Here is a 21,360-nt window from a genome sequence, read left to right as displayed (position 1 = left end):
GCTCAGCTGCTCAACTATGTAGAGATGCAACTACCTAGAATGCATGTCAAAACCTGCGTAAGCAGTAAGCAAACTGTGGTATACTGCACTCTGTTTTGGCATACCAAATTTACCACTTCACTGCTCAAAGAAGAGCAATAGGTGTCATTTGTGTTAGATGAAGTAAACGTGAAATGGTAGCTTCATTTAATCTGATTTGTTCTTCGACTAATGATCATATTTCTTGATTATTACGTGCTATTTTACGTGCTATATAAAAATAAAAATATTTAGCCTAGCTATCATTTTAAAATTTAAATTTCCCCCACAGTATGTAGCTTCTAATTTAACGACACAAGCCAAATACATGCACAAAAAAACCTACATTTCCCATTGTTTCACATACATTAATGAATCCTGTAAAGTAATATCCACAGATATCCAAATTGTACATCAACTGCAGTATAATATTAGAAGCATTCTTGCAGAAAGCCTTAATCTAAATGACATTATTTTCACCTCTGTTATTCATGCCATCATTAAAGTTATCATTAAAGTTATATAATAAAAGTTTTGAGAGGTACACCATAACTCATGAGCAAATTCCAGTATTAACCATTTAAATATATTGAACTATCAGCTACTATACAATGCAATTTACACCAGGCGACTTACAACTTACAGGCGACTGCTTTTTTTTTATGTGTTTGTACAGTATGCTTTTAAATATGATATGTTTTAAATTCACTATGTATAATATAAATCAAAATCTATAATAAAATTAGCTGTTTTCTATTTACTATTTATACACACTAATAATTCACACTAATATATACTGTACGTAATTAAAAAAGGAGAATTCTGTAAGTGTTATACATTTGTAGTTGTGGTAGCAATATGGTAAAAACATCCTGTCTTAACAATGTAATCATTGTATTTAATTAAATTGTTTGTCATTAGTATAGTATGCGTACAGTATGAGTAGCCTAGGAAAGCACTAATTGGTTAATAAACATGTAATACTGTAAACATTTGTCTGACAACCACATGCAGCTGCAATACTTTAAGGATTCACTGTGCCATCTAGGAGTTTTAACCAGTAGTGCAGCTCTACATCAAATTATTTGAAAAAAATAAAAAATGCCATGACGTGCTGCAGTCCGGGCTACTGCAGTGCCTTCAACAGAATACTGACTGACATATTGCACATTCTAGATGGCTGCATCTGTATAAAACATTTGAGACATTACACACATTAGGAATGGGATAGCTAAAACCTACAGTATGGGGGCTAAATCAAAGAAACAACTTAGTCCTAGTTCTGCTTTGCCTGATAGTCAGAATGAATTTAAACAGATCAACAGATCAGTCACAATCTAGATATGTTAATGACAGAGCAACTTTAAGATGCCATTAATTGTATTTTGCAGGTATGCACTGGTACAATTATTCTCACTTAGTCTTTTGTAGATGACAAACTGATACTGTGTTTGTTTTTTGAAAAAGATGCACATAATACCTATAAACAACATATTTTGATAAATTGTAAATGTATTACTAAATACAAAGTAATCAAATGAAGCACCCACAAATGTTTTGAAGTCAGCACATAAATTTGGATGCAGCGTTTGTAAGGAACAAAAAGGAACAAAATCAGAACATAGCTTAGTGATTAATTCAGTGTAGAACATACTGCTGATACTGGCACACAGTAACTTAATAGATACAGATAGATAATATTAGATACTCAGTTTCAACTAAAAATGTCCAAGGATCTAACTAAGCTTAATTTCTATGTAATTTGCTACAAATAATCTTAGGAAACATGGAAGGTTTTTAGCATTTTTTGCTGAGTAACAGGACAGTTAAATGCAAAAAAATGAGTATAAATAAACTGACAGCACTGCGCTGCATCCCAGACACAAAGAAATGTAAAATCAAAGAAAAATTTGAAATGTCAGTTATTGGAAAGCAGATTCCAAATTTACCAGAAATTTAAATGTGTTTCTTTTGCCCTCTGGTGGTTGATTTAATATTGCATACCAACAAGAATAATGTACAAAAACTACATATCTTACTATTTTACTGAGCAGTGAACACTGCTCTCATATGTTTAACTAAGAGACTTCTAGATTTAAAATGTTTAACCTTGTAAGATAATTACAGCCTTTCATATTACTTAAGGTGAGAAGGACCAACTGAAGCTGACTCTGTGTCCTGTCAAAGATACCAAGATAAACAGTGCTCTTGTATAAGGCACCAGACTACTGGATTCCCAGACATTATAACAGGAAAACTGTCCATTAATACTTCAGCTCAAGACAATCAAAACAAGTGGAGTTTACTGTGTGGCATGCATCCCAAAATCCATTTAAATTGCAATTATCTAAATGTACTGTTTATGGTTGCAATCTATCAGGATTCCGTATGTTTATTTCATTTTATGCTAAATTATGTTACTCATGCCAGTTTAATACAGTATGTACAGCATGTCCAAGGCCATGTGACCAATCAGCAGTTAAAACTTTTGACTTTAATGCTATAATGCTAAAGGAAATTTTACATAAAATTGTATTTGCATCGTACGGCAAAGTTTTTATAGCCATCCACTACACTTCATTAGTGGAAATTATGTTTTTTACAGCCCAATAACAACAGAGTTACTATCTTAAATCTTGACAGCTACAAACACTCTTACTGTAGCTCATCTTGACCTGATATCTAACATATGCAACTTCTAATATATGTAGGTACTTCACAGTTCTACAAAGCCAAGAGAAAAATATATTTTATAAAATATTCCAAGTTTTTACATATTAGAATCAAAAACCAAAACAATGTTTTAAATACCATATTCCAACATGTTTCAAATATGTAAGGATATTTCTGCAGCTATTCATTGAGTAGGATTATGGGCATAAAAATGATATGTGCACAATAAATAATAAAAGAAGACATAAGCATAAGTATCTACTGTACAATAATAATTTATAATTGCTTACACTTATATAGTGCTTTTCTGGACACTCCACTCAAAGCGCTTTACAGGTAATGGGGACTCCCCTCCACCACCACCAATGTGCAGCATCCACCTGGATGATGCGACGGCAGCCATAGTGCGCCAGAACACTCACCACACATCAGCTATTAGTGGGGAGGAGAGCAGAGTAATGAAGGCAATTCATAGATGGGGATTATTAGGAGGCCATGATTGGTAAGGGCCAATGGGAAATTTGGCCAGGACACCGGGGTTACACCCCTACTCTTTTCAAGAAGCGCCCTGGGATTTTTAATGACCACAGAAAGTCAGGACCTCAGTTTTACGTCTCATCAGAAGGACGGTGCCTGTTTACAGTATAGTGTCCCCATCACTATACTAGGGCATTAGGACCCACATGGACCACAGGGTGAGTGCTCCCTGCTAGTCCCACTAACACCTCTTCCAGCTGCAACCTTAGTTTTTCCCTGGAAAATATGGCTGCTGGCATATCATACAACATACCTTAATAATAACCTTAATTGCTCATCTATACTTGTCTTATACATTTTTACCTTCTCCTATTGCTCCAAGAACTGAACTCAAAACACCACTTCAAGTTCTTCTAGATTTAGTTATTCCATTTGGTCCTGCTCTCCTGTTGCTGGATTAGCATCATACATTTCCTGTCCAGTAAAGAGTATTAGCAGAAATATTTGCAAGTTGAGCTATTTGTTTCAAATAAGACGTTGAGGTCCAAGCTATGCAATTTTGCTGATTCTGACTAGTGACCTACAGTATTATAGTTCCATCGACAAAAAAAAATAGAAATTAAAAAAATCTTTGCAACCAACCTTTTTTGCCTTGGCCTTTTTCTCGTAAGAGTCTGACAATGGCTTTTTCTTGGGCTGCAGACTGGCTTTGGAGAACAAATCCTCAAACTCTTTTGTGTCCATGATATTTGGTTCTTCCAAGGAGCCCCATAATGTGTTATCCCTAGAAAGACAGAAAGAGGACAATTTGTTTAAATGTAAGATTTTAAAGTAATGCAATGACTGTAACAAATCTGTAATTGAAAAATAGATTACCCTATTTGAATGTTCAAGAAATTTAAAATAATTTTCAAACTATTCTATTCTATTCTTTTTAAACACAAAACTCTAAATGCCATAAATATTGAAAAGAAGAGAGTAATTATATATTCATAGTATACTACCATAAATTTTAATTTAAATGCCAACCATAAAAGTGTACATCACAGAAAGAAAGTTGTAGTATTCAGCCACAAACCACTTCACTAAAAAAGATAACATTTTCATCACAATATTAATCCCCCTTCAAAACAGATTCGTAGAAACTTTGATGTACTGTATGTTTTTTATTTCTTCAAAAATAAAAAATAAAGAAAATAAAAAAATCTTTTTTATTTCTTTCTGACTTTCAAATTAATGTGATTTGTCTGATTCTTGGATCATTTCAGCCAATATGCGTTTCAAACCAGCTCTTGTGGGCCTATGAAAACTTTGATTTCCACTACTGCTACAGTAAGTAACAAGACAAACACAGAGAATCATGTGCTTGAAAAGTAGCTTTAAGATGGTAAGAGTCCCTCACCTTAATATTCCCTTTATGGGCAAGTTTGATCCTTTCTATCATGAGAGACACTCAGTTAACAAAAGTACTATATGTCCTGACGTATACCACACATCACTTAGTCAAGATGTCCTGTTGTTTAAATAGATTCAGATTAATCAAATTACATCAGTATTTTATAAAACACAAAAATGTTACAGATACATGACAATTGTTAGATGGGTTGTTAGATTTTAATGGCTATGTAAGGCCCAAACAACAGAATTCCACATCTCAGACATCAAGCATTGGCTAAACACAAATAAAATGCACATTTCCATGTCTTTGTACATATTCCATTGCAATAAGTACTGTAAACATGAAGAATAACCACAGATTACCCCCAGGTTTGTGGTAGAATTATCCCCCACACCACCCCCCACCACCTTTGTCAATGTGATTTCCAATGCTGGTCAGCAATTAGTGGTTAATTCCCTCTGTGCCAGGCTCTGCTGTTGCTTAATCTGTATGAGATGTGGATGAAAGATACTACCAGCTCAGATCATGTCCTTGTGTGAACTTACATACATCAACACTTTTCTTAAATGTCCTTCTAGACTTTTGTTAATTTATTTTCTTATAATCATTTAACAGACACAATAATAAGATGCAAAGGAACAAGTTGAAGGTTTATTCCATGCTAAAACGAGAAGAAAAGAAACACATCACACATCACACAACTTCTTTACAGGCTCCACAGCTGAAATGTTGTGTTTCTTTTCTTCGCCTTTCAGCATGGAATAAACCTTTACTTGTTCTTTTGCACCTACGCATGCTGATGCAGCTACCTACTTGAATGACTTTAATAAGATGACTTACACAAAACAATAGCAAAGAAACACGAAGCAGAGGAAACAATGATATAATGAAGAAAGTCATATAACAAGAAACAAATACTCATGTTTGTTTCATTATACAAAGAAATCATTAAAAAACGTATGTGTCCAATATTCTGTTTCATTGTTCATCTTCTATTTAGTCTGTACCTTTCAATGCAAAAAATGCAAATTGATCTATTTCAAATAAATAGACAAACATGGCAAGCTACACCTTTTTTACTCCCCATGTACTGTACATATTTTTAAACTAATCACAGTATTCGGAATTTTAAAAAGAGCAACATATATCACATACTAACATTGTTAAGTATCATTCGTATTAAAAGTCAGTTTAATACAATTCAATACAAGGGAAAACTATACATTACAAATTGGACATATGAATACAGAATCTACTACTTTAAAATCTCTGACAAAAACAACGAAAAAATGCAGCTCTCCATTCTCGGACAAAATTTACTTGTTAAAAATCATATTTTTATGATTTTACGGCCAGCAGCCATATCACCCTGCAACTCACAACTGGCAACCCACTGAAGCTAAGCAGGTGTGAGCCTGGTCAGTACCTGGATGGGTGACCTCCTGGGAAAAACTAAGGTTGCTGCTGGAAGAGGTGTTAGTGGGGCCAGCAGGGGGCGCTCACCCTGCTGTCCATGTGGGTCTTAATGCCCCAGTATGGTGATGGGGACACTGTACTGTAAACAGGCGCCGTCCTTCGGATGAGACGTAAAACCGAGGTCCTGACTCTCTGTGGTCATTAAAAATCCCAGGGTGTTTCTTGAAAAGAGTAGGGGTGTAACGCCGGCATCCTGGCCAAATTTCCCATTGGCCCTTACCAATCATGGCCTCCTAATAATCCCCATCTATGAATTGGCTTCATTACTTTCCTCTCCTCCCCACTGATAGCTGATGTGTGGTGAGCGTTCTGGCGCACTATGGCTGCCGTCGCATCATCCAGGTGGATGCTGCACATTAGTGGTGGTGGAGGGGATCCCCATTACCTTTAAAGCGCTTTGAGTGGAGTGTCCAGAAAAGCGCTATATAAGTTTAAGCAATTATTATTATTATTATTATATTGAAGCTTAGGAAAGAATACAAAAGGGATAAAAACTTACAAAGCACTATTGAACTGCATCAGCATCACACTAGGTGGCAGTCTTGCTAGGCCCAGGACTGAGCAACACGGGGTATTAAGGTTAGGTTATTAGGCTCACTTTCAGAATAGAAAATGGGACAGGAACACTGTCAGTGCTATCTCCTTTCACTGTGCAACAGCCCTTACTCTTCAAAAATCTTACATCTTAGTTTTTAGCTTCAGGTTAAGGTCTTTTCTCTTTTGTATACTATCAAGTAAAAATACATGCTTTCCAAATACAAATATTTTACTTTAAATCCCAGCTTATACAATAAATCTCAGTTCATTCTATAATAAATATCAGTATAAAGTCTTCAACTGTTCACAAACTAATTAACAATTAACTCAAAATATTTTCGTTCTCATCAGTATAGATGGTAATAACTTCAGTTTGAATAATGAAAATCGAGGTGCTCAGCATTAGCTAGCAGTTTTGATAGAAATCTCCTGAAAATCAAATTCAAAACAGGCAAATTCTAAATATTCTAAATAGTTTAATTTGACCATAAAAAAAAATTTGAACAGGAAAACCAATAAACAAACTATATACCTATACCTGTACCTTACGTGATTTTGCTTATAATAATCTTCCACTGATGCCAGCCGATATCTAAAGAGTGTGCACCAACATAGCATTTTATGCTTATACACATAGACATTACAGGCAAAACAATCATGGGACAAACTGCTTAAATTATTAACATATTCTACTGTTCAGTATTTAAAGAAGACAAAATATGATTTGAGATCTAGAGGACCTACTGTAAATGACAGATAATCAGCTGTTTGTTAGGTGTAGAAAAGGCAAAGGAATTGTTGATTACTGCATGTTATCTAGAATCCCTGTAAAAAGTTTAAATTATTCTGAGAATAAGAAAATATTATGCAGAAAAAAAGTGAGATTAATAAAGGGAAGTTTTTGTTGATAGTTTGTACCAGTTTAAAATGGTCATTTGTTCTGTCCACTAAAGTGATAGATAACAGTACAATATTAAACTTTTAGCTTATTAACCTAAATGATGAGAGTAGTACTTCCTTTGCCTAATAACAATATGCCATTTTGCATACACTGTTTTAATCATTAAATGTATAGGTTACAAATTATGGTGCTGTCAATGTATGCTAAAGTTCGCAAGCTAGCTGTAGATAGGCAGAAATGTATTTCTTGCAATGAAGACTGCTTGTTTTAAGCTATTTAACTTCTGTAAAAGCACTTTTGCAGAAGATGACTTGAACAGCCAACCCACAAACCAAACAGTACACAATGGACATGACTGTAATATGGTTTAAGATACTGCCACCAGCAGAGAACAAAGACTGATTGGAGTACACCACTGAGGAAGCATGCAATAGTATCTCTGGCTAATGTGAGAAACATGCAGAGACAATGCCAAACAGGGCGGCTATGAACACCAAGAGGTTTTGGAAGAATTTCGAAATTGCCAATAAAGTACTAAATAATTTCATGACTGAATATTTTCAAAATCTTTTGGTTTTTTCATGTCTTGGACCAGAAAATGTTATGCATAGCATGAAAGTTGTTCCACTTACTAATGATTGAGGTAGTAATGATGTCACATGCTGCTTAATTAGCTGTATATATGTATAAATGTACAGTATAGTCAAACATTTAAAGTCAAAACATTTTGCAGTTGTTACCAAATAAGTTTCATGAGCTATTGAAAGTGCAAATAAAGATTTCAAAGCATCACACAGAGTAAATCCCCCTTCTCATTCAAAATTTTACACAATTTAAAATACAATTGTAACGAACAGTTCTTTCCGGACCCTATGCGGACGACACAATCCGAAGAAGTGGGGAAACACTAGGGAAACGTCATGCAGGAATACGGGGCTGAAGACAGGGGGGCGTGTCCAAGGTGCGCTGGTGCACGGGGGAGGTGTGGCCGAGGCGAACAAGCCAAAAGAGTAATCCTTAGAGAGTATCCAAAACAAATGGGTAAGTCCAAAACCAGGAGATCCATCAAAACAAGGAATTAAAACCAGAAACCGGGTCGGAACCGGCGGACAGGGAATGGGAACGGGAACAGAGATTAAAACCTTAACGGGACCAGGCGCTTCAAGGTCCCGGACTCGCACGGTACGGAAACCAGATGCAGAGCCCGGATGAGCGTCAGCGCCTGGCTTTTAAGGTGGGCTGGGAATAGGAATCAGGTGCGCAGAATAAAGTCTTAAGTGAAAGGGCTGGAGCACCCTTAAGGAGGGGGGACTATAATCGTGACAACAATACAATCATATATTCCAAAGACACCAAAAATGACTTTGTTCTTCACTATTGTAAGAACCTGATTTTGTTTGGATACATGTTCTTCCAAAGCTAAGGTAGTTTATTTGAAATATAAATCCTTTAGCTCTGATAATCTGTTGTTATCCTGTATAAGTGTAGTGGAACTACTGAAAAATTCAATGTTGAACTTACATTGAGAACACAAGCCAAAATACCATTATTGAACAATATGAACTCAAGTGCATACAGTTACAGGTATGTAAAAAAAAACAAAGACACAAGCTGGAAAGCAAAAAAGGTAATCAATTTACTGGTAGGAAAAAGAAGCCACTACACAAATGTCAGATATTGTTTCTAATTAAAATTTGACGAATTTCAAGATTAACCATATTCATAAAACAGTTTTCAATTAATAAAACAGATAAATAACTCATATAGGACATTATTTTCACAAAATACCATGAACACAATTTATTCTAATAATAATTCCCTACACATACAGTATATAGTTCTTTTCTGGACACTGCATTCAGAGCGCTTTACAGGTAATGGGGATCCCCTCCACCACCACCAATGTGCAGCGCCCACCAGGATATTGCGACAGCAGCCATAGTGCACCAGTATGCTCACCACACACCAGCTATTAGTGGTGAGGAGAACAGAAGGATGAAGTCAGTTCATAGTTGGGCATTATCCCACCTGCTTAACTTCAGTGGGTTGCCAGTTATGAGTTGCAGGCGAAATTATAGAAACATGATGACTTGAGAATGGGTCAAATAGTAAACAACATGGATTTTGTTTCTGTATGAAAGAGCAAACCTTAAAGCACTCTGGGATGCTAGTTTATGATGTGGACTACTATCTAATCTTCAGCATTCAATTCATTAAAACTCCAAAATAATGCAACTTCTGCTGATCATTTCCTGTCCAAAATCCCAGTGCAGGTCATGATACAAAGAAATCGAATGCTCCATTACCATTTCATTTAATAATAATAATAATAATAATAATAATTGCTTACACTTATATAGCGCTTTTTCTGGACACTCCACTCAAAGCGCTTTACAGGTAATGGGGACTCCCCACCTCCACCACCATTTACTGCAAATGTGCTTATTCATAAGGAACTAAGGATTTTATGATCTTATGATTCAGGTCATTGCCATTTTAAACGTAAAATAATATGTAAATATTACTTACCGCTTGAAATAAAAAAAACTAATAAAATAATTCTTCAGCTTGCACCTTAAAGGGCCTCATTAATAATTCTCATTCAGAATAATTCTCTAGCTTCACCTCAATGGACCCATTGAGGTTTGTTGGAGAAGAACATGAGCCTAGCTACTGTTACTCCTTTGCCAATATACTGTATATACAATAATATATTAGTGACACATATGAAACAAATAATAAACTACTGCCAAGGTTAGCTTGTTTGGACTAGTTCCAATTTCAAATACCATGTGCATGACTAAAATGACAGAATTCTTTTCAGAATTCTGAGAAGACTGTGCAATAACCTTGCATTTGATTTATGACTGCAATATTAGAACATTTTAACCTTAAAGGGCATAAAATGCAAATTCACCAGCACTGGTAGTAAATTATTTCTTTCTCACTTCCAATTCTTTCATAAAGCCCACAAGCTAATCTTTTCTATTCAACTAAGTATATTTTGATAAGGCCCATAAAACAGACGTTAGTCTTCTTGCCGGGCATTGTTTAAAACATATTTTCTATAATTTGCCACAGAAGTTCCTTCTGCAAAATCCATTAACTTGGATCACAGGATGTATCAACTTGTAGTTAAATGCTAAACTGATTTTATGCTTGTCAACACCAGCTTAAGCTGTTAAAGTTGTAAAAAATGAAACTGTGGTCACCCACTTATAGGACATCATCAGCCTGGTCTACAATGTACTGTAGTGCTCTGGGAGCTGTCCTGCTTTTCTCATCTATGAAAATATGGGGAAATGTTAACAAATTTAAAGATGGAAGAAAGAAAACACAACATTTCGTCCGTGGAGCCTTCTTCAGGTGTGTGAAGAAGACCTGACACACCTGAACACACCTGAAGAAGGCTCCACGGCCAAAATGTTGTGTTTTCTTTCTTCTTTTTTTCAGCATGGAATAAACCTATTACTTGTTCCTTTGCAGCCTACGCGTGCTGACGCAGCTACCCACCTGAACTACTACAAATTTAAAGATGTTTAGTTGATTCCAGTTTCTTCAGGGCACTTAAAAAGATTAAAATTATTTTGATTGAGAGGAATTTAGAAACCATGCTATTATAAGGGTGGGTTTGTATTTTAAGTGCATTCAATTTGTGCACCACAATTATGAAGACAGGTGGATAAACAGGTGGTTAGTTCCACTACTGGATTCAATTCTTGCCCTGGGAGTCTGTCTGTGTATAGCCTGTATGTTTAGGATGGATTTTTACCAGGTGATCTAATTTCCTCCAAACTCCAAATACAAGTTGGCTAAATTGGTTGTTCTGAATTGGCCCTTCTATGTCATACTGTATCTTGTTTTTCAATCAATTATGACAGATTTGGGGATTTTTTTTTCCAGCTGCTAATTGAACAGTTAGAAATGCTAAAATTAAATAAAAAATAAATACTTTATGATGTAAAATTCCTTATTCATATTTCATTAACCTTATTCGGACTGCAGTAATGAGGGTCACAATGAGAGAACATAAGCGCCAAATCACTTGTCGAAAACAGAGCTGAACATTTTGATAAAAGGCTGTGCCTCAGATGTGCAGTTTTATTTTTTACATGCAGAGATAAGAACTGCAAGGAATGTGGAGCTCAAGCAATGTATAGTATAGGCACTTACTTGCTTTCTTGGATCTGAATCCTTGTCCAGTAGAGGGGCTTCATAGGGCATGTTGGCTCCAGTGTTGGTTTCCGGGGTGCCTTTTCAATCAATTGAAAAGCAAGGCCTCCGGGGAAAGGAGGGGGAGGAGGGGGTCCTGCCCCTGGCAGAGGAGGGGGAGGAGGGGGTCCTGCCCCTGGCAGAGGAGGGGGAGGAGGGGGTCCTGCCCCTGGCAGAGGAGGGGGAGGAGGGGGTCCTGCCCCTGGCAGAGGAGGGGGAGGAGGGGGTCCTGCCCCTGGCAGAGGAGGGGGAGGAGGGGGGCCTGCCCCTGGCAGAGGAGGGGGAGGAGGGGGTCCTGCCCCTGGCAGAGGAGGGGGCGGGGGTGGGGGTGGAGGTGGAGGTGGGGCCACAGAACCAGGCAGTGGAGGGGGAGGGGGAGGGGGAGGCTGTGGTCCTGATTGTCCATGAGGGAGAGGAGGAGCAGGGGGTGGAGCTGATCCTGGGACATGCTCCGTTTTTCCCGTAAAGTTCAGGTTTATGGACTCAATGTCAAGTTTTTTAGGTACATTTTGGTTGCTGTGGGCAATTCTGTTGTCTTCTTCAGGAGTCCTGATGAAGGTTTCTCTGTCTGTCTGGATGCACACATTGCGGAAGGTTTTTGGGGGCAGATCGTCTTCAGTAGACACAGAGGCCTCTCTGAGCTCAATCCCTTCTCGGCAGCCACTGTTTTCTAGGTCTTTTTTGAGCTTCGCGATGACCTCTTCAAGCTTTGCGACAGACTCAGCATGTTCTCCCCGTATTTGAAAGATCTGAATTTCAAACTCTGCCTGTGAAAGGAAGAAAAGTTATTCCTTGGTTATATTATCTGTCTGTGTCATGAACACTGTTATTTTCAAACTCAGAAGAAGCTGACCAAAAAACGTTTCATAAGAGAGATAAAAACCTTTCCTCTGCATTCATCATGGTTAATTAAATTACGGTTTATTGTGTCCCCTGACCTTCTCAAACATGTTTTTAATGCGTAAGTTATAAAATTTACATCTAGCATTTTCCTTATCTGTTGTGCACAGTATAGCTACTGCATACCTACTGTAGGTATAAATACTCTTTATATAGTCTTAATTAGTATCTCTGTGCTACATGGGAGATTATAGGTAATAAAAACAAGTAACACAAGACAAGATCACAATGGACTATATAATACAAGTTATTAACTTGAAATTAACTTTAGCGTGGGAGAGAAACTGTGAAGTTTAATTCTGTTAAGATATTCATGGTGTTATATGTTATTTTTGGGAAAACAAAAAATAACCATTTAGCGATTTTCCATTTCACATTGAACAATAAATAGGATAACATTCTCTGAAAAATATCTTTAACTGTCAAAAATTAATTGCTTTCATATTCAGATGTTATATAATTCCATTCCAATTTCCTTTTCGGGATACCTGATGACAGTATAGTAAACACACATTTCAAATAAATCTCTGAACTAAAAGCATTAATCGAACTAAGTCTTTCTTAACCAAACATTTCAAGCTGCATAATCATAATAAAATAAAATGTATTACTAAAACCTGATATGAATCAAATGTGCATGGATATTACTTATCCGTGGTGATAATTTAGTCTTAAAAGTACCTTCATTTATCTCATCCTATTATGCATTTGATCATATTCATTTCAATCAGTCATCATGTCTTATGGTCCAAGGTGAATTACAGTACCTGTCTGCTTTAATAAAAACAGATTTCCTTAAAGTTGGCAAGCATTTACAGTATTAATCTATTTGAGGTGTAGTCCTTAGAGCTGAAGAGCCTATTAATCTACAGATAATTTGGTTTTGGTCATTTAAATTATACTCTGATACAAACTGTGTTATAGTTCACAATGTCATTAAGAATCAGGCACTGGAATTCTTTTCTGTGTTTGTTGATTGTATTTGTGAAATATTAATTCCTAATCAACTGTTTGTGTCTTTGACTTTTACCTTCTATGCGAACATGTGCAGTCTGTACCTAATGTATGAACTTTAGGATTAATAAAAAAACAGTTAATTTACAATACTTGAACATGCATTCTGGTTTATTACTGTTATGAACACTTAAAGCGACAGCTCAATATCCTATATAATATATGCATTAAGGCAACTTGGAAAAAGTGCCTTTGTTAAAGAGAGTGTGAATTCAACATTTGTTCTCCATAAAAAATGAAAAAAGTACCTATATTGAAGTTCCAGTGTATTCTGTTCAATTACAATGTTCTCTGTACAGCACAAGAACAAGCTAATTAGCTGTGCATTTATTAAATCATAGTGTACCAGAATAATTAACATGTAGTCAGTTCACAGGATTTTGGTATGCGTGCAGCAAGATTCAAAGTTAAATTAAAGACTAGACTTTGGTTTGGAAAGAGACAATTTTGTAATACATTTAACACATGTTCTTCATTTTAATGTGGTCTGAACAAATTTTAAAAAGATCAAATGCGCCAGCTCCAGTGTATAGCTTTAAAGATCTGTATGTTTATGAATGTCAGCATCAAGTTTAATTTTTAAAACAAGTCAGTCATGCACGCAATCCAAGATGATGACAAATTACTCAGGCTGCACAACATCTCTGCCACAATCTTTATCTCAGGGGAAACTAATAAACTGGAAGTTTAAAACCAATGGTACAAACAACTGACCTCAATTAAAAGCATAATTCACAGTGAACAAGGATAATTAAAAATTGAGAAAGCAAAACTTACTTTAGTTTAGTGAGGGCATTCTAGTTTCATGAGACAGTGTTTTGATTACTTTACTTCAGTGCCATTTCTAAAATCAAGCACCTGTCCCTTGTCACATGTCACTGTACGTCAAGCAAGTCTATAGGATAATGAACTATCAGGTGCATTAGCACTTTCAATTTGCTAATCTCCATTATTTGGTATGATATGTAAAGTTCAATAATTTACTAAACATACCAGAATCTAAAGCAATGATATAAATTACAGTAGGAAAAGCTGTGGTCCTAGTACAGATCCCTGTGGTACAGTACATCAGAAATTACATCATTTTAATTTGTCATTTATGAACACTACTACTTCTTCTATGCTGATAGTAGTTTGAAAAAGAACTTCATCCTTCTGCAGCCTGAGACATGTTGTTTATCATCATCTGAATTTTAATTTTGTTTCTAGAAATCTTCCATTGTTTTTCCAGGTATATTTTAGGTTAATTCTCATTTATTTTTTACTTTGCAGCACCAAAATATATTTTCTCCCTTTCTCTCTAGGCCTTTCTAAAATCCTTTTTTTATATTCTGTTTAAACTGTCGCTATACATTTTCAAAAGATTTCATATTTATTTATCCCACTTTACTTCTCTGTCTTATTCTTTCATAGTTTGTTTTCTGAACATTGTAAACTTTTGATTAGGACTCAGCAAGTACACTTAAATAGTATTTTTTAGTACAAATTTCACCATATTCTGATCACAGTTCCCTAATAGTTCTCTCACCACTGTTTGATTCTCTGACTTGACTGTCTGAAAAAAAACAAAATCTATAAAGCCTCTGACTGTAGGTGCTCTGACGAACTGTATAAAAAAGCAGTCATTATCCATGCCACCATTCTGGTTTTTGTCCCAATCTATGTGGGGAAAATTGAAGTCTCCCATAAAAACTGCTTCTTTTCCACATATATTTTTTTTCATAAAATAGTGTAGAATAAATTGCAGTACAGATTCGGAAATGCTCAAATAATGCTTTAGTTCCTGAGCCTGAATACTCCCCTCTTCTTTTCAGTACAGTGTGTGTTCACTATCACATTCATCTACTGTACATTATTTTTGGTTAGCCATGTTTCTGTCCTAGCATTTAATCATAAGCACTTTGTTAACACTAGGTTCTGCATTTGGATTTTTCCCTTAGGTTTCCCCTTTGTTTTTGTTTTCCATGTAACTGCTCTTGGGATTTTCTGTGGTTTCTCTCCCCTTCCACTTAAATTTAAATGTTTCTGGATTTCTTTCGGGATTCTTGTGCCAGGGTGACTGATGCCCATTGATGCAATCCATCATGTCTGTACAGATGTCCTTTCCCTGGGCAAGGTTTCCAGTGGCCAACAAAGTTGAAGCCTTGTGTCCTCACACATTTACATTATTTACATTTTTTAACAAGTTGGGCAAAAAGACACAAGAATAGCATAAAGAGAATAGCAGATTTTAAACTACAGTACACTCCAGACCAAATACGTTTACACAAACTTTCATTGACCACCCTTTGCTTCTCTTGTAAAACTGGAAAAACACTATGTTTCAGAAAAGGAACAATAAATATGACCAGATTTGTGGTAAGACAGTAATTCACAAGGTTACGCAATCCCATATATTAAAAAATAATAGAAACCTTGAAACTAAGGATAAGACAGCTCTGACCGCACGTTTTAAATAAATAGATTCTTTGGATACATACAGATTTTAATGGTCTTTGTATCCCTAAACTATGAACTATGGAACCCAATCTTGTTTCATGCAAAATACTGGCAGAAGATTAACTAACTGCATCTGGAGACCATTACAGCATTAAAGTAAGCATTTTTTTCTGGACTGCAGTAAAACATTATTCTCATGTAAGGAAATGTCCTTAAATTTTCCCAATAAGCACCTTGTGTTTGTAGGATGTTCGTTCAATAACAAAATAAGTACTCTCTTCCTTCCAGGATGCAGAACCTTGACTACTGTGTTGCCTTGAGTAAATCCAAAATTATATAGAGCAATTCCTATGGAGTGTCACAGTTGCTCAGCATACAAAACTGCCACCTGTTTACTATGTCAGGCATTCATTTGAATTATAATAAAGCTCACAGCTGAAAATCCAAGAATAACAATAGAACAGATCACAGACATTGCATAATTTATACTGGCTTTAAGACAGGTCTCAGTAGCAATCAAGGACTAGATGAATGAATAACACTGAAAAAGGCTTCAGTTAATGCCAAACCTTCATATTTCTAATCTGAGGTATTTTTAAAATATTCAATGTTTGGCATGAATGGCATATTAAACACTCATGACTTGATTTCTGTTTAATTAAATATTACTCCACAAGGGATTTTCTTTACAGTACAAACTAGCAAAAACAATCCCTGATATTTCAGTTACTTAGACTTTTTAATTTAGAAGCAGGCACTAATATCATTTATTTAATTTGTTTAATCTTCCCATTAAATCTCCAAAGCAAAATAGAAAAGGCTGAATAAAGCATGTTCTTAGATATTTTAGATATCCTCTTGTACATGAATGCTTTCCAAATTGTACTGTAAATAAAAAAGGAAAATATAATACCAATATGATACTGAAACAGTAAAGTATCTTGTTAACCAATGGCAAATACTAGAAATCCCATAAAATTGAGAAAATAACTCTTCTTCAGCATGAATTTAATTTTATGCTCTTAACAAAAATAATAAATAATTATGTTTCCACAGTTCAGGTTAAACAGGAGATAAAAAAAATTAAACTCTGGGTATCTGGTCCGATGGGATAGGAATCCAAGTTGAAAGACATTAGATTACAGAATAGAGGTGGACGTTGGCCAGAGTTTGTCTCCCAAAAGGATGCGAATTGTGTGCCACTAAAAAAAAAAATGAATATCAGGCACAATCAAGGTGCACAAACAGCAAGGGTTTTCTTTGTGTGAATGAAAAAAGAATATTCTTTTATTGAACTCTAGAGTCATTGGCAACTTAATAACATTGGATATTCAACATAGGGTATGTTAAAAAATCTTTAAAAAATAAGCCATCAAGGGTTTAGGAAATGGCTCTTTGAAATGTACATCAAAGACCCACATTCCAGTACAACTGGCAAACGAATCAATTTCACAGATGATACTAGCTAATTAGTATTAGCTAATACTGTAGAAGTAGTTAAGGAAATTTAAAAAAAGACAAAATAATATTTGATGAAGATAAATACTGTATAATGTACAGTAATTTCTACTTATAATAATGAACTACCGAGATTAAATCTATTTCTAGAACTTAACCACTCCTAAAACATATATAAAAAGCTGCCCAGAGCAGCTCCCAGACAGAGCATACACAGCAAAGCTGAAAGTACTCTAGCTTCATATGAAATTATCTGTGATGTGTCAGATACAGTATGTTTTATGAAGGAAATTGAAGTAGATCATTTGGTGATCACAAATCCTCAAAAAGGCAAAAGTGATGTGCCTGAACATTTACTTCCCAGTAGCATTAACATCTGTGGTGATTAAATATCTGGAGAAGCTGGTGTTGTCACACATCAACTGTTCCATTACAGAGTCCCTGGACCCCTTGCAGTTCACCAACCAGAACGACAGATCAGTGGATGATTCTGTCTCCCCAGCTCTACATACAGCCTTGGACCACCTGGACACTAAGAACTCATATGTGAGAATGCTGTTTGTGGACTACAGTTCAGCATTCAATTCCATCATAACCCAGCCAACTGGTGACAAAGCTCAGGGGACTAGGACTGTGCAACTCTGTCTGCAATTGGCTGCTGAACTTACTAATCGAGATACCACAGGTGGTGCATATAGGTAATAAAGCATCAACACCACTCACCCTGAGCACTGGCAGCCCACAAGGCTGCTGTCTGAGTCCAAGGTTGTACTCCCTATTCACTCACAACTGCACAGCAAGACACAGCAGCAACCGCATCATTAAATTTTCAGATGACATCACCATAATAGCCCTGATCAGCGATGATGACGAGTCCATTTACAGGGATGAAGTCATACAGGTGCTGAGGTGGTGTCATAGCAATAACCTGGACTTGAATGTGATTAAAACAAAAGAGCTAATAATATACTTCAATTTCCTTCATAAAACATACTGTATCTGACACATCACAGATAATTTCATATGAAGCTAGAGTACTTTCAGCTTTGCTGTGTATTTCAGAGGCACAGGCCGCACACTCACATCCCACTCGGTTTTGATGGAACGGAAGTGGAAACAGTCACCAGCTGCAGAGAATGATGAATGTGGCACAGAAGATCATCGGCCCTGGTCTCACAGAGATTAAACAGCTCTATGAGGACCACTGCTGTGGTAGAATTCTGGCCATCACAGAGGACAGTCACCACCCCGGGAATGAGCTCTTCACCCCACTGCCCTCAGGCAAGAGATACAAGAGCATACGGACATTTACCACTTGATTCTTCAATAACGTCTATCCAGAAGCAGTGCGATTGGCGAACACATTTGGCCTCGGACCATACTTATTTATTGCACATCTGCAGTCATTGTTTACATGTCTGCATTGTTTACATTCAAATTGTTTACTTGTTTACTTGTACATTGTCTACTGTTTGTATGTTGTCTTGATGTAATTTTGTAATAATGTAATTTTTACATTATTATAACAATAGAGAGACTTTCTGTAAGTAAGACTTCCGTTGTACCAGTACATGTACATGTTACATACTGTATGGCAATAAAGTTCAGGTTCATTAGTGTTTTACCACTGTGGACAGAAGAATGGACAGGCAGTCTGATAGATGAATTAAAACAGGGAAATGTTTCGAACTGTTCCCTTTTGTACATCCACTCCCCTGCATTTCCAGAGGAATGGATGTAAAAAAAGTAAAGGTGTAGTATGAAAGATAATTATGCCATTTTTACACAGCCCTTGTCTTGAAGTAGATGTAATGGTACACACTAGTAAGCAATAAAAAGACAAATAATAAAATAATAATTATTTTGATTAAAATAACAATAAATAAGAAATGACTGCAGACTTATTAAGATAAAATGGAACTTAAAAAAACAGGCAAAGTTAGAAAAATAGATTAAACAAATAAGAGCTAAATATAATAATAATAATGATATAATAATAATAAATATAATATAATAATATTGTATAATTATAATTATATAATATAATTTAAATTAAGCAACAAGTGGCTTAATCATCTAATCCCGTGTAATGTTCTATTCCATTGAAACAATATGTAAAATGTTAACTTGCATCTTCCCAGCTTGTAAAGAATGTCAGGACTTGATGTCTCAATAAGACATCTCATGAAATGTTTAATTAGTATGTAAAGTCAATGTTACTATATTTGGTACAGTATATTAAACAGGTCTGAAGTTATTATGTTTTCCTTTGTAGAAATAGAAGGACATAACATAAAGAGCCCTCTTGTGAAGAAGTGCTGTATATTTAAAAACCACACATCATGTGGAACTACTCCAGAAACTCTTGCTTTATGTATGATCAAATTCCAGTGGTTTTGTTTTCTGATTTCTAGCCAAGCTAATTTCTTTAAAAAACAATAAAATGTAATAATATCCAGGCAGTTTGATGGGACATACAGCATTACTTTTCCAACATCTTGAATGTTTGTTCCACAAATCCCTTCTTCATTAGAGACAGACACTGAGGTAACCTTAAGGTTCTGAGAAAATGTGGCTGATTTATAGCAAATTACTGCTTCCAAATGACAAACAGCCCACACAAAATGTCCTCCTAAAATGCCTTAGACACTTCACAGTGCTTTTGTGATTACTCTCAGACTGCAATGGCTTACTACTCAGGGTGTTTAGAGCTTTGACTGTCAGCATAGCTTATCTGAATAAACTCTATTCTAATGACAAAAATAGCTGCTAGCTTCTCCCCATTAAGCTATCGTGAGAGCTCTGGCTTAAAAGTACAAATTTAGGACTTTGATAATGCAAAGAAGATGCTAAGCAGATTGAATGTTGTGAACAGTCATCTATTCAGAAGGAGCTGGACTTCAGAATCAACAGAATTAGCCACCGATTAGTATCTGTTGTCTTTTACCAACCACAAACTTCTGTTTCAGTCCTTTACACTTCTGATGACAAATAGCATTGACACAGACATTCCAGGAGGGCACTGGGTTTGCAGTTTTTGCAAATCTGTCCCTGATTTTTGAGTTTTCATTCATCACAAAATTTCTAAATATGTCACTTAGTTATACAGTCTTGATCCTATGCAGATCATTTCATTTGTAATAAGAGTCTCGACCCAAGGCAGATAACATAATTTAAATCCAGAAATCGTATTCTTTTATATCTCAAATGAGCAGCGTGTCTGCAAAATTTCAAATTCCAAAATTTCAAAAATGAAAGCTATGATAACTGTTAGCTCATATATGTCTAGCATAGTCTCCTGATAAATTTAAGTACTGTATATTTCTGTCTTAAAATAATAAAACCTTTTTTACTTCAGACATCTCACATCAGTCATAGAACTGATTCAAATACACACTGTCTTCTCCAAAAGAATTTACAGTTCTTGTTTAGTGATCAGTGACATCTAGCGAGTTAAAGATAGAATTACAAGAAAGGGTCTAGCAATTTACCGCAAAACTAACGGTTTTATTTTACAAAAAAAGGAATGTCATACAGCTCTGCTCCCTATATTTTAGTTGGCATAGTAATTTATGTTACTGTACAATGTAAATATTCATGAGCAGTTTGATCTGAACTATCCCCCAACTACAGCTGATCTATATTTTAATTTGATCCTTTTTGGAAATCTGTAAATATGAATTTTTGGAGTCAAATTTTGTCTGATCCCTTGTATATACAATCCTTTTCCTGTTTAAGTGGAAACTGAGGATACTAATAAAATGCACAGCACAGCCTCTATCTCTAAAATCACATCTAACATTCTGAAATAAAGGTTTCGCCTTTTGCATGTTTAGCTAACCATTATCATGGCAGA

At 35.7% G+C, this 21,360-nt stretch overlaps 1 protein-coding gene across 5 annotated transcripts in view; it reads right to left on the bottom strand.

Moving 5' to 3' along the window:
• Positions 1-21,360, bottom strand: part of LOC148653429 (formin) — a 144,818-nt gene that overhangs the window by 81,781 nt on the left and 41,677 nt on the right. For all 5 annotated transcript variants that reach the window (XM_088648416.1, XM_088648417.1, XM_088648418.1 and 2 more), the window contains 2 exons: positions 11,655-12,460; positions 3,811-3,952 (listed from right to left, as the gene is read on the bottom strand). In XM_088648416.1, the coding sequence (XP_088504542.1) occupies positions 3,811-3,952; positions 11,655-12,460 (948 nt within the window). The remainder of the gene's footprint in view (positions 1-3,810; positions 3,953-11,654; positions 12,461-21,360) is intronic.

Source organism: Lepisosteus platostomus, chromosome 10 (assembly GCF_059453375.1).
Source record: "Lepisosteus platostomus isolate fLepPlt1 chromosome 10, fLepPlt1.hap1, whole genome shotgun sequence".
NCBI classification, from domain to species: Eukaryota; Metazoa; Chordata; class Actinopteri; order Semionotiformes; family Lepisosteidae; genus Lepisosteus; species Lepisosteus platostomus.
The sequence above is the reverse complement of the archived record's forward strand: the minus strand, read 5'-3'. Positions and strand labels throughout refer to the sequence as shown.